General features: G+C 35.3%; 1 protein-coding gene across 9 annotated transcripts in view; it reads left to right on the top strand.

The window, feature by feature from the left end:
• gpd2 (glycerol-3-phosphate dehydrogenase 2 (mitochondrial)) overlaps positions 1–6,399 on the top strand; it is a 24,991-nt gene extending 18,592 nt beyond the window's left edge. For all 9 annotated transcript variants that reach the window (XM_043241789.1, XM_043241785.1, XM_043241784.1 and 6 more), the window contains 3 exons: positions 1–69; positions 894–992; positions 4,778–6,399. The exon at positions 1–69 is cut by the window's left edge and continues 10 nt beyond it. In XM_043241789.1, the coding sequence (XP_043097724.1) occupies positions 1–69; positions 894–992; positions 4,778–4,903 (294 nt within the window). In that variant the 3' untranslated portion in view covers positions 4,904–6,399. The remainder of the gene's footprint in view (positions 70–893; positions 993–4,777) is intronic.
• Positions 6,400–18,717: the final 12,318 nt, after the last annotated feature.

Genomic DNA, 18,717 nt, shown 5'->3' with positions numbered 1-18,717 from the left:
CGCTTTTACAAATTTGATAAGGAGAGTAAAGGCTTTATTACAACAGTGGATGTCCAGCAAGTGCTAGAGGTGAGTTAGAATCTCTACAGTTTTAATGTATATATTTTTTGCATTGCAAAAAATACTGTTACTATTTGTTGTAGATTTTTTTATTTACAATTTCTATTTTATTTTAGTCCAATAATAGTTCTTTCTGCTCTAAAAACATCATCATATAAAATTTACATTTAATTTATTTTTTGCCACCCTTTATTTTATATATATATATATATATATATATATATATATATATATATATATATATATATATATATATATATATATATATATATATATTGATAAATTGCCTCTTTATTTTAAAGGGGTAATTTTAAATGTATTTTTTTATTATTATTAAATTATTTATTTTAAATAAAAAAAAAAAAAACTATTCCTTAATTTTTATTAACAATATATGCTTTTCTGATGTGTTTTTAAATTTGAAAAGAGTTTCCCAAAAGGCGGACTCGAACCCGGGTCGCAAAATAAGTTTGACATTTTAACCATCTGCGTCCCCAGAACTGATGACTGTGTTTTGTCTTTTGTAATTTTGACTCAACCAATCACAAGGTGGTGGGCGGGGTTAGTGTAATTAGCTTCCGCCGACAAGGCTGGCTGTTTGCTCTTAATAAAAACTTAAATAAAAGTGTGCTGTGAAAGTTTTGGAACGACACGAGAGTAAATGGTGACAGAATTTGGTGAACTATCCCTTTCATTTTATATTTGTCAAGCAATCTCAACATCAAAAATGTTTATTGTCATAAACATTTACATCCAGCCCTTAACATTTTCATTAAGCCTGAGGCTAATGTCCCTTAGATACTGATTTTATCACAATCTTTGTGTTCTATCAGAAACTCAGCATTCAGATCGATGAGAACGCCCTCCATGAGATCCTCAACGAGGTGGACCTCAACAAAAACGGCCAGGTGGAACTGGATGAGTTCTTACAGGTGTGAACAGCTATTTATAGACCATAGCTTGTCTTGGTGTCACTCTGATTTCAGACAAGGTTTGTAGATGTAGGTGTGAAAACCTCAAAATTAAAAGTGCTTGTTATCTTCGTGTCAGTACATCTATGTTTTGTCATAAGCCGACTGGTTCACAATGATTAGTCCCTCTGAAATCTCATACCTACGTCAGAAGGAGCATGAAGTAGATCTGGTGTCTCTAGAGTTTCGGTTAATTAATAATGAGTAGCACTTTTTCTGTACTTTTTACTATAATGAAGCATGAACTAGATTACCATATATGGGTCAGGAGAAAGGTGTTAAAAGTAATAACCTTTCTGCAGTTTTAGCCAGTAACCTTTAAATTAGACCAGGCTTTAACCAAAGTTTGTTTAGGTCAGGTCAGTTCACCTAGCAGCCGTACTGGTAATATTGGCCTTTGGCTGTATCCCGGCATTTATGTACATCGAAGTATTGGCTTAAGGCTACATTTATGAATATTAACACTGTTATAGTTTTTTGCTAAATTTGAGTTGTTTTACCAAAATACGAGGGACTTTACAAAATGCATGCTATTGTTTATTTAGTAATGACCTTAATAAGATATAACACATACAAGATGTTTACACATAGCCCACTAAAGATAATAATAGCTGTGTTTTTTTTTTTGTTTAGTGATAGTTGTTCATGAGTCCCTTGTTTGTCCTGAGAAGTTCGGTTCTGCTGTTCTTCAGAATATCCTTTAGGTCCTTTCCAACAATGACTGTGTGATTTTGAGATCAGCTTTTTTTAATTGTGTGGACAACCGAGGGACCTATATGTAACTATTATAGAAGGGTCAAACGCTCACTGATGCTCCAGAAGGAAAAACCATGCATTAAAGAGATCCCCGGGTGCTAACACATTCATAGCTTAATAAAACGGAAGTGACATCTCTTACTGAAATATGTAACAGAAAAACTTTGAGTTTGAAGATCAGGGTAAATTTGACTTATTTTGTCATCTGGGAAACATGTAGTCTTCTGTAGACTCTGAAAGACAGTACTAAATGAACAAAAAAGGTATTTAGGCAAAATAAGAAAAATGTACACGTCTCCATTGTGTTCAGAAGTTTTCACCCCCTGACTCTTAATGCATGGTTTTTCCTTCTGGAGCATCAGCGAGCATTTGAACCTTCTGTAATAGTTGCATGAGTCTCTCAGTTGTCCTCAGCGTGAAAAGATGGATATCAAAATAATGCAGTCATCTTTGAGAAGGGTTCAAATGCACAAAATTGCTGCAAAAGCAAATAATCTGTGCGACCTGAAGGATTTTTCTCAAGTACAAACACACAAGGGACTCGTGAACAACTATCACTATAAAAACACAACGGATCATTAAGAATTTAGGGGGTGTGAACTTTTGAAAGGGGTACTATTTTATAAACTCGGCTATTCTCTTATGGACTAGATGTAAACCTCTCTGATGTGAAATATTGTATTCAGGTCAGTACTAAATAAACAATAACATGCATTTTCTATTATCCCTCTTATTTTGGTAAAAAAATTTTTTTGCAGATTCTGCAGGGGATGTAAACTTTTGACCTCAACTATACATTTAATTATATATTTCATAGCTGGATAGTGAACCAGTACTGAATTTGTGTTTAAAATTTAATATGTATTTAATTTTGCTTTTAATTTAAACTCATTGTTAACTAATATTAATTATATAATAATACTAGTCTAATATTAATAATAATACTATTTATCTTGATATCATCAAAGGCGTCAGCCACAAGTCAAATTTGAAAACATATATATATATATATATATATATATATATATATATATATATATATATATATATATATATATATATATATATATATACAGACGTGGACAAAATTTGTTGGTACCCTTTGGTCAATGAAAGAAAAAGTCACAATGGTCACAGAAATAACTGTTATCTGACAAAAGTAATAATAAATAAAAATTCTATAAATGTTAACCAATGAAAGTCAGACATTGTTTTTCAACCATGCTTCAACAGAATTATTTAAAAAAATAAACTCGAAACAAATGACAAATGGTGATGGTACCCCTAGAAAACACTGAAAATAATGTGACCAAAGGGACATGTTAATTCAAGGTGTGTCCACTAATTAGCATCACAGGTGTCTACAACCTTGTAATCAGCCATTGGGCCTATATATATGGCTCCAGGTAATCACTGTGTTGTTTGGTGATATGGTGTGTACCACACTGACATGGACCAGAGGAAGCAAAGGAAAGAGTTGTCTCAAGAGATCAGAAAGAAAATTATAGACAAGCATGTTAAAGGTAAAGGCTATAAGACCATCTCCAAGCAACTAGATGTTCCTGTGACTACAGTTGCACATATTATTCAGAAGTTTAAGATCCATGGGACTGTAGCCAACCTCCTGGACGTGGCCGCAGGAGGAAAATTGATGACAAATCTAAGAGACGGATAATCCGAATGGTAACAAAAGAGCCTAGAAAGACTTCTAAAGAGATTCAAGGTGAACTTCATGCTCAAGGAACATCAGTGTCAGATCGCACCATCCGTCGTTGTTTGAGCCAAAGTGGACTACATGGGAGACGACCAAGGAGGACACCATTGTTGAAAACGAATCATAAAAAGCAAGACTGGAATATGCCAAACTACATGTTGACAAGCCACAAAGCTTCTGGGAGAATGTCCTGTGGACAGATGAGACAAAAATCGAAGTTTTTGCCAAGGCACATCAGCTGTATGTTCACAGACGAAAAAATGAAGCATATCAAGAAAAGAACACTGTCCCTACTGTGAAACATGGAGGAGGCTCTGTTATGTTCTGGGGCTGCTTTGCTGCGTCTGGCACAGGGTGTCTTGAATCTGTGCAGGGTACAATGAAATCTCAAGACTATCAAGGAATTCTAGAGAGAAATGTACTAGCCAGTGTCAGAAAGCTTGGTCTCAGTCGCAGGTCATGGGTCTTGCAACAGGACAATGACCCAAAACACACCGCTAAAAACACCCAAGAATGGCTAAGAGGAAAAAATTGGACTATTGTAAAGTGGCCTTCTATGAGCCCTGACCTCAATCCTATTGAGCATCTTTGGAAGGAGCTGAAACATGCAGTCTGGAAAAGGCACCCTTCAAACCGGACACAACTGGAGCAGTTTGCTCATGAGGAGTGGGCCAAAATACCTGCTGAGAGGTGCAGAAGTCTCATTGACAGTTACAGGAAGCGTTTGATTGCAGTGATTGCCTCAAAAGGTTGCGCAACAAAATATTAAGTTAGGGGTACCATCATTTTTGTCCAGGTCTGTTTCATGAGTTTATTTTTTTAATAATTCTGTTGAAGCATGGTTGAAAAACAATGTCTGACTTTCATTGGTTAACATTTATAGAATTTTATTTATTATTACTTTGTCAGATAAAAGTTATTTCTGTGACCATTGTGACTTTTTCTTTCATTGACCAAAGGGTACCAACAATTTTGTCCACGTCTGTGTATATATATATATATATATATATATATATATATAATATATATTTACAATATATATATATATATATTTTTATATTTACTTGCAATAATATTTCACAATATTTTTTTTTTTTTTACTTTATATCTTTAAACAAAGAAATTCATTGTTGGTGTGCATAAGAAAAAAAAATTCTCACATAAATATAAATTATTGGTAAATCATCAAAATGATCAGGTATCATGTTCCTCTTGAGCTTAATGTTATGCATTATGGTAGTGATTATGCGTCTGTTTTGCTCTCTGATTGGTTCAGCTCATGAGTGCGGTCCAGAGAGGCCACATCTCTGACAGTCGTCTGGCCATACTGATGAAGACGGCCGAGGAGGGGCTGGATCTGAGAGGACCTGTCTCGGTTGACCGCAGTGGAGGCGGTGTTTGAATCTCATCTACAAACCAAAACATCCACCAGACAACGGCTCCCACCACAAACCTGGATAAACGCCAAAAAGCTCTGACCACTGTACCCACGCTGGTCAGAACACAAGCACGTCCTCTCAAGTCATTAATTGACCCAACCAGCAGGCTGCCTTCGACTACAATCTTTTTCTTTTTAAATTTCGTTATAGCATGCTTTATTTAAATTTATCTGAATGAAAAAAAAAGCTATTAGAGCACAATATATTCTTAAAAAATGTTTCAAAGTGTATTTTAGAGTCTATATTTTTATCTAATGCATGCAGTGCCATGTTATGTGAACTGGTAAGCAGGACTGTCTCTTTGATGTTTCTTTGAGCAGCTTTATCCAATGAGCTTTCTCCTGTGCCATTTTATTAATGCAGATCATTTGTGAGATTCAAGGGCTCCTAGTGTCTTCTGGGGTAAATAATGCACTATATGTGAATTTCACGCTCTTACACTGCATACTGCTTATTTGTTACTATGCTGAACAACACTGATGAAATGCTTTTTTTTTTTTTTTGTTTTGTTTTTTTGTTACATTATTTGAATCATTTCAAATCATTTTTAATTTTCTGAAAAAAACTATTTATTCAAAATCTATGCTTTCCATCATGCTTTTTGATAAATATCGTCTTGTTTTTAATTAATATAATTAAGTATATAAATGTATTGCCGTATACTGATCGGTTATTTTAGTTCGTCTTAAACGGGTTGCTTAAAAAAGTATTTTTAGACTTTGCGTTGGCTCTGGTTTAATAGGACTGTTTTACAGATTGTAATGAAATGTAAGAACTATTGTTCGACTGATGAACGTTTTATCCCTTATTCTTATTCGTGAACAATTGAAACTCCACTTTTTTTGTTTGTTTCCTATAAAAATGATCCATTTCATTTTGATAAAACAAGGGAATGTTATAACTGTAAACTTGATGTAGAGCAAAGCAGGGAATGTCCTAAATGTGCCTTGCTTCTTAAAGGGATAGTGCACCTAAAATGAAAATTCTGTCATTATTTACTCTTCTGTAGAACATAAAAGATATTTTAAAGAGCGTTCCCCAACGGTTATAGTTACGGTTGACTTCTATTGTATAGAGAAACTGAGAATAAACACTGGAAAATGTTTCAAAATATCATCTTTTATGTTCCACAGAATTATTACGATACACGATTTTCATCTTTGGGTGAACTGCAACTTTAAAAAGACACTTAATGAACTTTACATGTCGAAACGCACAGTCCGACACTATGTGGTTTTAAATGCTTGTGTATTTATGTTAATGCTTTCAGCAGGAAACTGCTTTTAAGTCTTTGCACACGAGAGCGGTTAAACTAATTTATTGTTCGTCTCAACAAGGTGTAATTTCAGCCTGATCCTGATTGAAAGAAATTCACATTGTATTAAAAAAAGTGTGTCGCAAATCAATCTGCAAAGCCTGACAAACACAATTCTATCATTAAATGTATCTGGTTGCCTTCTGCATTGTTTGGACGTGCCTTTATTTTGTGAGTGACTCTCGTTTTGCTTCATATTTGTCAGATAATGTCTGTGCCAGTCGAAGCTTGCGCTGTATCTTTCTCATGTATGCATGCAACATACAGTGTTTTCTTCCCCCAGCTGTTCATTTTGATGGGAGATGTCAACTAATTGACTCTAAAGCCATCGCTGTAGGCCTGATGAACGTATTACGCTGGAATATAGCTGATTAATAGGTGTCTGGGCCAGAAGGGTCTTTCAGTAGCAGGGCATCTCATCATGCGCCTGCCTAATAATCCCTGTAGCTGTATACTCTTTCACAGTGTGAGATGAGTGCGGCCCATTCCAGTGTGATCAGCACCTAGCAAAATGCAATTAAACTAGCATTCCAGGTCTGTCTAATCCTCATTTGAGATGGTGCCTGAATAGCCCGGCGAATCCAATATAATTACACTGAATGCATATTAAGCAGAGGTCCTGGTAAAGCACCTTAAAGGGGTAGTCCAGACAAAAATGAAAATCCCGTCATCATTTACTCACTCTCATATCATTCCAAAAACTGCATGGCTTTCTTTCTTTGATTAAACATAAAACGAGATACTATGTCGATAACCAAACAGTTTAGGTTTCTATTAAAAAACAATAATTATTCATTTTATTTATATGCTTCTTTTCAAGACGCTCAAGCACACCTTATAAATAATGAGATACATAAAGACAAAAAAAACTGCTATATAAACTATATCAACCAGAATAAGCTAATCTAAAAAAGTCCCATGTCATTATTTAAAAAATTGAGGTAAGGTATTCCCAAGACTCTGAGATGGTAAAAATTAAGATTTTTTTTTTTTTTTATGAATTAATAATATTCTGACTGAGTAATATTCTTTACATGTGCCATGAAAGATTAAGGGAGGTAAAATAATTATTGATAATCAATATAAAACGTTGAAAATGTTGCAGATTTGATTTAGTGCCTATTAATACAATTTCAGTATTCTCACTATTACATGTAAACAAGGAAAGGAAGGTTAAAATGTTGAATTAGGCTAGAATTTATACCAAATTTACTGAAAATCTTTCCTACGAGCAATAGATAAATAATAAACAGAAGCGGGCCAAAAGCTGAACCCTGAGGCACTCCTTTACTAAACAATTAACAAAAACCATCATTGGAAACAATCTTTTTTTTACTGTTTCGTCTATAAATTATGCTTGATCTGTGTATATTCTCTTCTGATTCGGGGTTTCACTTTTAAATAACAATGAATATTTCTCAACGGCGTTCTAAAATGTTACACAATAGAATCGTGGACTTTTAGAAAAGCGGACCCAAGCGCCCACATGTCGATTATAATAAGCCCAGAAGCTACTGGTTCCTTGTGTCCTGTATTGTACTGAGAGTGTACTGTGACTGCGGAGGTGCTGTTACTGGCAGGGACCGGAGGATTCCCTTTGTCGGCATGCCAACGAGGTGATGCAGCGCAACAATAAAACAAAGCGTTGTGGGATGAGGAGGAATTTGGAAGTCCTTCCAAGACTTTGCTAGAGACATCTTTGTGTTGCTCTGCTATCAGTGCAAGATCTCTGTTTTGTTTTTGTTGCGATGTGAATGGATATGTGTCCCTATCGGTTTGAGGCTGATGAGTCAGACGGCCATCAGACCCACGTATACTGTGACACTGGACGACCAGTCCATTACAGCGTGCATACAGCTTTTGGTTTAGAGGCGAAATATTATATATCCGCTAAACAAAGCAAAAATATTATGTTGACATATTGGGACATTTTTTTTTAAAATATTAAAGTATTTAAAGTATGTAAATATTATAGTATGCTAACTTGATCAAATTGTAAGGAAAATAAGTTTTTTAAGTTCAGGGTTAAATTTAAGGTTTATTCTATTGCAAGAATTATTTGAACTTTAAAACTCTCAGATGTCATTATTTTCTTAAAATATAGTGAAATCGTTATGAATGTACATAAATATGTATATATTTTTTCAAATAAATGCAGCTTTGGTGAGCAAAACAAACTTCCAAAATATTAAAAACAATGTTAAATGTTATTGTGTAAGTTAATTAATAAAGATGAAAACATTCATTAAAAACATTTGTCATAATGTTATGTTATATATAAAAAAACATGCAATGTTAAGAAACTGTCAAGCACAAGGAATGTGTATATATTATTTTAGTCATTGGTCATAAATTTAATTTTGTGCTTAAAAATTGTAATGAATAATTTTAAATTTAATAAGTTTAATTAGCATTTAAAATTTGTATTGCAAAAATTGCAATGTAAGAACCAATGGTTTGTGAAATTATTTCTGAAAAAAATTATTACTGTATTATATAACTATATATAATATAATATATATATATATATATATATATATATATATATATATATATATATATATATATATATATATATAATATATAACTTATATAATATAACCAGATATTACTGTTAATTCTGACAATTTTCACTTTAGAATGTACTTTATTCTGAATGAACTGTATGAATTTTATGCAATTTAAAATATTAATTAATCCATTTAAATATTTTGGATTAGTGAAATATCACCTGTCGTATTCTTTGGTTACCCAATCTTTTCCTGACCTAGCCTCTTACACGCACACACACACACACACACACACTCACGCGCTCACAGAGGCTTTGGCATCCTGAGCAGAGACAGTGTGCTGTCATGCCGTTTCTCTGTATGCAGCTGAAAGCACACTGACTGCACTAAAGGTCAATTGTCAACAATCCCAATAGCCGGGCACACCCCCCTGTCTGCAACACCCCCACACACATACAGTGCTGCTGACACACACACACACACACACACACACACACACGTACCTTACTCCAATGCACTCATACACCAAATACTCAGGTGTCTCATGTTAATGCACAACTGGTTAAAAATGATTTTTAAAATAAGTCTCTTTTACTGACTAAGACTCAACTTATTTTGCCAAAAAATATAGTCATTTTTAATATTTTTACAGCCATAATTTACTATTTACAATATTTTAAAATGCAATTGATTCCTATGATGACAAAGCTGAATTTTCAGCAGCCATTACTCGTGTCACATAATGCTGCTAATGAATCAGGGTAATATGTTCATTCTGTATATAATAATCTGTTTTTTTTGTTGCCCAATTATATCTAATTGTTCTTAATATAATACATTTAAAAAATTGTGCTGCTAAATATTAGTTTTAATATTTAGATTTTTTCAGGATTCCATAATTAAGGATCTTATCGCTTATTTGAAAATGATATCTTTTGTAACATTACAGATAACTTTACTATCACTTTTGCTTTTGATCAATTTGTTGAAATTTTGTTATTATATTACGTTAACAGTAATTGTAAATAATACGTTTAATATTGTTATTATCATTATTTTAAACCATGCATGGCTCATATTCATTGTGCTATGTATTATTGTTTGATAGTTAAATAATAATAAGCAAATAAGCATTTTAGAACGATTTCTGTAAGTACATGCGACACTGAAGCCTGGAGTGATGACGCACAAAATAAACATCTACTTATAAACATATAAACGTCGACTGAAAAGCATTTTTAACATATTTTCAAACCCATGTCACTTTTCGCAAACTACATGATGAGTTCACTTTGTTCAGACTCCCAAACCATGTCTCAGACCTGAAAATAACCGCATCTAATAGACTTAGTTCCCAGTTTAGTGATTCCAGGACGGGACAGAGGTGTATCGGTCATCGTCAGCGCTCGGTGACAATGAGAAAAGACCTGAACGTTGTCTACCTACGATGACACCGAATGACCCTGCTGACAGCACTTTCCAACCTTAAAAAAAGGGATGAAAAACCAATTAGACCTTTTCCTCCAGTTCCTGCAAATAGAGGAGAAGAAACGAAGCCTCACTAAAGGTCATCTGGAGATATGAATGACAGCGTTAAAGTCCTCTGCTCCTAATTTTCAGTGTTTGCCGTAGCTTTGCAGGGTTGTCTACTTTCACTGACCCCTCCAGCCCCGAACAGCCATTAATTGTGGAGAATAATCTGGTACAAATCTGGCTGACATGCGACCCGGTGCCCTGTGTTGTGGCAAGTGTGTGAGAGGATTAGGACGGGTGTAATGAAACCTGCAGGATAAGACATCAGAGCAGAGGAGTCTGACCACGCTGAGGAGATGTGACAGTGATTAGAATACTCATAAGTGAAACTGCATACAGTAAATGACTTTAGCAAGTGTGTAGCTGTGTCATGTGGCCAATGTAGTTAGCTTGTTTTTTTGTTTTTTTTACGAGAACAGACTGGAGATATTTGGAGGCTTGAGGGAGCAGATTGCAGACTACAACTCATAAATGCGAAGGTCTTTTATATTGCCAGCTCTGCTGATATTAAAGCAATTCACTTGGGGTCTAAAAAACAATACCAGTGCAAATCCATTGACAAACCATCTGTGTACAAAATAAAAAGGAAAAGGATGAAAAAAAACAGCATGTAATAAAAATAATAACTTCTAAAGTTCATAACCAAAATATCAGCATGCCTTATTTCCTTATTTATGGTATGCTTGGTTTTTTTTTTGTTTTTCTTTAGTTTTTTGAATCATATATATATATATATATATATATATATATATATATATATATATATATATATATATATATAATATATATTTGGCAATATGTATTTGGCGATAGATGGGACTCATATGACTCAAGATAAACTCTCAGCAGTTATTAGCACTATATATGATCCTGTTGTTTATTGACTGATTTAATTACAATACAATGAATAAAATACAAAATTCATTGTTCTGCAATCAGAGTTATATAAACGCAAAATGTGACCCTGGGCCACAAAACCAGCCAAAAAGAGTCAATAATTATTATTTTTTTTTGATATATCATAATAAATTGGCCTAGAATTTCTATTGAAGTATGGATGGCTAGGAAATGACAATATCTGTCTGAAATACAACTATTTGAATATCTGCAATCTGAGGGTGCCAAAGAAAAAAAATCACCCCAAATTAATTTAGCAGTGCGTATTTAAAAAATGAAGTTTGATATATGGACTGTAGGAAATGTACGAAATATCTTTATCTGTTTTTTGGCATAAAAGAAAATCGATGATTTGACCCATTACATTGCATTGTTGCCCATTAAACAAATAGGTTGTAGGCTAGCTGTGACTGGTCCAGGGTCACAAATGACTTTTCAGCGAAACTGTCATAAAACAACGATTGACAAAACAGCAGATGTTGAACCCAACATGTGATATACATACCCTTAAGAAACGAGCTGTCAAACTAGGCGCCAGTAATGCGGGCATCGACAACCATAAGTGTGTCACGACGTGCATTATTACCATTACTATTATTAGCGACGTTTAGCCATAATGACTGGAATAATAAGCGGGGGTGGGAGAGGCGTGTTGTGATTTTCGTGGCTTTACAGATATCGAGCCTCAGAAAAAAAAACACACGGCCTGCACGATTACACAACGTTAAACAAACACAGAGCAAACATGTGACAATATCACATTCTTCCATTGTAATGTGGGTTTAGTTATTTTCTTAACACAAAAAGTGTTCTTATCTAGCATATGCCAAGATTATGCAATAGAGACCAAGGTGTGTGTGTGTGTGTGTGTGTGTGTGTGTGTGTGTTAAAGAGAGCGAAAATCAAATATTGTCTGTTTCTTAGTTGGATCATTAGGATTTTAGGTGTGTGACTGGGGAGACAGAATAAAGATCTCAGGCTTCATCCAGTCACCCATACACACACACACACACACACACACACATAAAGAGAGAACTGTGGTGTGTCAGGCAGTCTAATTGCTAAGGAGGCAGGTCTTAAATTAACAAGTGGTACTGAGGTCATTATCATGCGAGCCATAGCCACCCTGAATGTTTGCATACCTGTCTCAGGCTTTCTCATAAATGAGACTTTCATTAGTCTTAATTAGAATTAGCCGGAGTCAGCAGGGAACGCAAGGCCTGGTGAAATGATGCATGCACAATAATAAGCATCCGGCTCACTCTCATGTTTGTGTTTGTTTCCTTTTACGCAGGGAATAGCTTTGAGAAAAACCACCCCTACTTAACCCGCTACTTAATTGATTTGGTCAGAATTAATATTCTTGAGACATTAATTAAACAGGGAAGTTCTCATTAGGGTGTGCAGTAAAGAAGACACCATTCTGCCCGTCTCTCTCTCTCTCCGTCGTGCCAGGCTCCAAAAACAAGACTTCAAGCTGAGAATATCACATCCGATCAGCTCACATCTGCAGGAAACGGACTTTGTGTCTTTCAGAGCGTGTTCTGAGAAACACATCTGATTTGGGATTTCTTTTTTGGGCTTTTGAATAAACATGTCGCTTTTCTTGTACTTTTAGGTTGTAAGTGACATCTTTAGATCAGAAGCTCTTAGATGGGATGTGACAACGCTCTTCTCTCAGTCTGTCAATCTCTGTGAGTGAATCTGTTTTGTGTGTGTGTGTGTGTGTGTGTGTGTTTGAGAGAGAGAGAGAGAGATGAGGAGGGTAACAGACATTGTACTTGTCATACATGCTCCAATCACTCAAAGGAGCGACAGATCTAAAAAGATAATAAAAAAAAAATCGCCCTTCCAAAAATTTGGATAGACATCTGTCGGAATATCTACGTTACAATAAGAATAATAACATAGCATTAGAAATGCTTTGATGCAGCAATCATTTGAGGCCTGAACCCATGATTTCCAATCAAGACTGTTTTGTCTCCTTACTTCTTGAGTACTTCAAATGCCGCAAATGTAACATTTTGGACACAATGATTCAACCACGGATCTAACGGCAAATTCGGGAATGAGAAGGGGGATGTAATAATTTACCTATCAACCTTTGAAAAAAAAAAAAAAAAAAAAAACACATCAGATGATCTAAATATTTTGGGGGGTTTTGACAATCGCAGTAGTAACGGGGGTTGTAGAAATGTGCAAATCAGACCATATAATACACCTGATCTCTCTCTCTCTCTCTCTCTCTCCAATTCAGGATTCTGGCTTCATTTCAGATGTATAGGAGAGAGGGAAACTTTATTACCAAGGGTCTGATTAACCCCATAATTGGCTGGTTTCAAATCTGCCAAGCCAGTCATATCCAGGGAATACGGGCATTAGCATGATTTAATTAGGTTTTATAAAGGGGATTTGGGGGTGGGCTGCTTAGGATTATATCCTGGTAGGAAGAGGTGAGCTGGGGGCTGATTAGGAGGAAGGAGTGCTAACTCACTATCACTTACAGAGCACATTTCCTTACATGGTGTACTGCGAAAGGCCAAAAACCCAACAATAAGACCGCAGTGCTCTGAGCACAAAGAATCGTTTTACACAACCGTGCTGTCGCATGCACCCATGAATATTCATTGTACCAATTCTGATACCAGTGACAATTGATAATTGATTATAAGTAGTCTGCCTGGAGCAAACGAATGCTTAAAATAACGTGTTTGCGAATACTTTCGCTATTTGTTTTCAGGGTTTTTTGTCGATCTCTCTCTTAGCCCAATTCAGTCGCCGCGGTCTTCATTTTCAAACAAAAAGCTGCATCTAAACAAGCACTTGCTAAAAGATCTCTCATCCTTGTGATAACAGTTCTTGAGCACGCTTGTTAATAGCCTCTGGGCTTTCAATGGCAAAACCTTTCTGTTTTTACTTTTACGTGTTTAAAGACACGCAGCATGCCTTTTGGATTTTACAGCGCTTTCCAAATATGATTGGCGCATTTTTTATGGCGTGGCGATGTAAGTACAGTTTCAAAATGTACTAATTGACTTGTCCGCAATACCATAATGCCTTAATAATGCCTTAATGTCCAGAACAGCAGGACATTGTTTCCTGTGGGAAATGTCCATTATGTTTATATTAACATCCTCATTAACCTGATCTCTGTGCAGGATCACCTCCCCCATAAGGCCAATTAAAGCGCTCACACACACACACACACACACACACACACACAGGAATTTAAAAGAAATGTTAAATATAATGGATAATAGTATTTATTGGAGACAATTATTGCTGACATCATTTAAAATTGTGATTCTGCTATGATTGATGATAACACATTTTAAAGCTAGTGCAAAATAAATAAAATCAAGAGAAATTAGTTTTTTTAATTTGTAAATAACAATTCATAACACAATTCTAGTAGTAGCAGTAGTAACAAAACTAAAACCCGTCTTTACATGGCATCAAATACTAATAATATACAATATTTTAATTAAACGGCCTACGTCTAATTATACACACGACGCATATTCTTACATTCCGTTATTTGTTCGTTTATTCATCCGTTCATTCATTCAATTAATGATCACCCCCTCGGTCCAGAACTGTTAGCCTGTGCCTGTATTGAAAATCACGAGCACAAAAGAGCATGAGCAGGAGCTGCCATAGCAACCTGCAAATACACACATTTAAGAGACTTATTACACCTGTTTTCTCTCGCCTGCTTTTGACTCGCTCGAAACGTGCCGGATGAGGGGTTTTATCAAGCCTCTGCGAACAGCACAGATAAAAAAAAAATAATCCTCACACCACACGCATCCACTCACGCGTTCGTGGCTCATTAAACACGTAAACTTTTTCAGAGTTCAGCATTCTGCTGTAACAGTTCTGACCTCACTGTTTTATGACAAAAAAATGGCTTCTGTGTCCTAAGGATGATTAATGAGTCATCTAACGATCTCTTATGAAAGGGATGCGCTGTTACGGAGGCATCTGGAAAAACAGCGTGTGAAAAGGAGACGAGAAGTGGTGTACGTTAGGTTGAAATGATCGTCATCTTGGCAGTATATAGTCTTATTAAATACTAATGGCGAGGGTCTTTTCCTAATAAAGTGCGCAGAGGACAAGGTGGATATTACAAACAGGCATGTATAGGAAGTAATTAAGTGGAAAATGACAATGAAATGAGAGGTCCAGGATGGATCTGTCCCTCAGGTCCTTCATGAAGGACAGAAGACGATTTAATACTGAAGGACTGAGGGGTTTAAATGCCACCCAGAGGCTCGAGCAGAGATGAGCGCTGTGGTGTGTAAATATGATAAATACCACATCCTCAACACTCACAGGCACCGGAAAACAAACACTCCCCTAAAAACTGACAAAGAAGTTTAGGGAGAATGCTAGAGCGAGAAGAACGTTGTGAATCAAACCTAACATTTTATTTCTTATAGCAGCAATAAATATGGGATGTGATATAAATATTAGGAGTGCCCATTAAAAATTCATTTATAAGATATAATAAAATGTATACATTAATTAGTGCTGTCAAACGATTAATCAGAATAAATCACATACAACGTTTTTGTTTATAGGCATACTGTGTATATTTATATGTAAATATTTACATTTTTAGTTTTTATATTCTTATATTTTATATGTGTATATATATATATATATATATACATACAGTACACACACATACATTATGTAAACAAAAACATTTATTTTGGATGTGATTAATCACAATTAATCATTGTATTTTTGTATATTTATTTCATATACATAAGATACATTTATATAATATACATAAAAAGCATAAAAGAAGTATAAACCATAAGTGAATGGCGTTCCTAGGAATTTTCATTATGTCTTTATTATTTATTTAATCATCTACTTTTTAATGCATTTTATTTATTTTTTATTATTACTTTAACCTTGTCCCAAATTCTTTGAAAATGTTATTTTAAAACGATAAACTATTACTTTTAAAACTATAGCCAGTGAACATATGTATTGTTCTTGCATAATCTTATATACTGAGATGGTTGAAATGGTTGAAATGATCCTGTGATGAAAATGTTTAAAAATATTTTTTTTTAAAATTAAAAAAATAAAATGAAAAAAAGTGATGCATTCAAATTAAAATGCACTAGTGAGAGTGTGAAAAGTACGTTTCAGGAGACTTATTTTTCTAAAAGTCTGCATTGCCAAAAGTGCCAAACACCATTAGGACCCAGCTGAGGCTGCTGAAGAGATGATGCCACCCACTGACCCAGAGTTATTACTGAAACGGTGGTCAGAGCCTGAGAACTGAGTTATGGCTGTAAGTCTTCATCTCTACACTGATTTCCAAACCAGTTAAACACAGAGGGGAGAGTCTGGTGAGCTGAGCTGGTGGGTAAGTCTCCCAGCCCCCTGGATCTCTTTTACTGTCACGCATTTTGAAACAATCCATCATTTCTGCCATAACTGTGAAAAAGAGAAAAACTTGGGACTTCAACGGTTTTTGGTTTGACAAAGTAAAACTGCGAATAACAAATACAATGGCGAGATCGATCCAGGTCTAAACATTTTCAGGACGCGTTTAGGTGATTTAGCAACATATATAACAACGATTTGTAGTTTATTTGACATGGACGGTATTCGAGTGCACCAAATCCTTCTCTGATAATAACTAGAAGCTGCTTTTCATCACATTACGATCATATGTATATTTCCATCTGTAGTGCTGTTTGACATTGTAGAAAAAAAAGTTTCAGTGGCATTCATTTTTATTTCATTTTTACTTAGTAAACTTACTGTTTAGTCTGTTTTTGGGATGTCTGTGCAAGCTTGGTTTTTAAACTTAAACTTAAACAGATTTAAACTTAATTTAGTTGTTTTTAAGTTAGCATGGGTTTGCATCAGATTCAGTCAAATGGATCCTAACCTTGGGCAAACTGAGCCGTGAGAACACTATTTTTATATGAAGCCATATTTTTAGGACGCTCTGTCAAAGGTACATTTTGATCATTTAAAAAGTTAGGAAATTCTTTCACTGTACGTCTGCCTCCTTTTCCCATATCATGAGGACCACGTATGAACAAAAAAATTCCACCATGTTTTTCTGCACGTTTTCATTCATTTTATTCATTATTCACTATTTATTGTTTTCATATGCTGAAACGCAATATCTGCCTTATCTCTTCTCACAGTTCCTTCATTGTGGTTTTAATGTTTAAATAAAATAATATAAAATAAAATACACAATTTTGTTGTTGTTGTTGTTATTATTAATTGCTATTATAGAGTCATTTAGAAAATAAATACTGACAGCCCAATAAACAGTTTGGTCTAAGGTGAACTTATTCCTCTTCGTCAAAGACCGAGGCATGTTGAAATCACATTGTAATTTTTGAGAGGAGATATTAGGTGATAATCCATCTTGTTCTAGCACACTGAAAACTAATTAGAGAATGTGAGGGGAGTGACGCTGAGGGAATGGCGGGATTTATCTTAAGAGCCGAACACTGGCCATTGAAGTACAGTTCCCAATCAACTCAGAGTCATCTGTAATCCTGAACCGGATCACTCGGCGTCAGGTTTCCCCGTCAGCTAAAAGTGATGAAAACAGCAAGACGAATGGTGAAATAATGATTAACTCTCGATTTAATGACGATCAGATTTCTTTTGCGGCGTGAGGTTGCATTGTCTCGGGGACAGAACAGAGACGTTACACAGAAGTGTGTGTGTGAACGAGGAAACACTGAAACCAGCAGAAACTAGACCACTGAAGTCAAGAGGGCCTCTTTCCCGTCTCACAGCTCTGTCGTTTCTGCTTCTTTCTTTTAGTACATGAGAAATCACTATTGCCATTCTTTAAGTCTTCGGCAGAATAAAATTCCCACCATTCCTTGAGCTGATTCTTTTGTCTGTCTCGCTGGTCTCTCTTGTTTTGTTTGTTTCTCTCGTTCTGTGTGTGTGTGTGGGGAAAGTCACTACAAACAGTAGGCTCTCTGTGTTTTAGCGTCTCTTTTGTCACCATTTTCCCTGACCGGTTCTCTGCCTCCAGGCAGACAGATCATAATACTCTACAGTCCCTCAGACAGCAGTGGGAATATGAAATATTGACTTGATTTCTATCCCAAATAGGAATTATTGTACACCCACAAAGGTGTAGGAATATAACTACATTGTGTGTGTGTGTGTGTGTGTGTGTGTGTGTGTGTGTGTGAGAGAGAGAGAGAGAGAGAGAGAGAGAGAGAGAGAGAGAGAGAACCATTACATTACAAAAAACACTGAGCAACACACTTTTGTTTTTCTGATATGATGGGATTGTTTCATGACACAAACACACACACACCTCATAGACCTCTGTATTATTTGAATTCATCTGGAAGAAGACGTTTGCTCATTGGCAATATGTCTCATTTCCTTTTAAACGTCAATTAGACATTTAGAAAAAGACTTTAAGATGTGTATGATGTAGAACCGATCTTAAAGGTGTAGCAGAAGCTTTTCAGATGAAGTGATCTTTAACAGAAATCTTGCA

Source organism: Puntigrus tetrazona, chromosome 6, assembly GCF_018831695.1.
Source record: "Puntigrus tetrazona isolate hp1 chromosome 6, ASM1883169v1, whole genome shotgun sequence".
NCBI classification, from domain to species: domain Eukaryota; kingdom Metazoa; phylum Chordata; class Actinopteri; order Cypriniformes; family Cyprinidae; genus Puntigrus; species Puntigrus tetrazona.
Note: the sequence above shows the minus strand (reverse complement) of the source record. Positions and strands in the feature narration are given on the sequence as shown.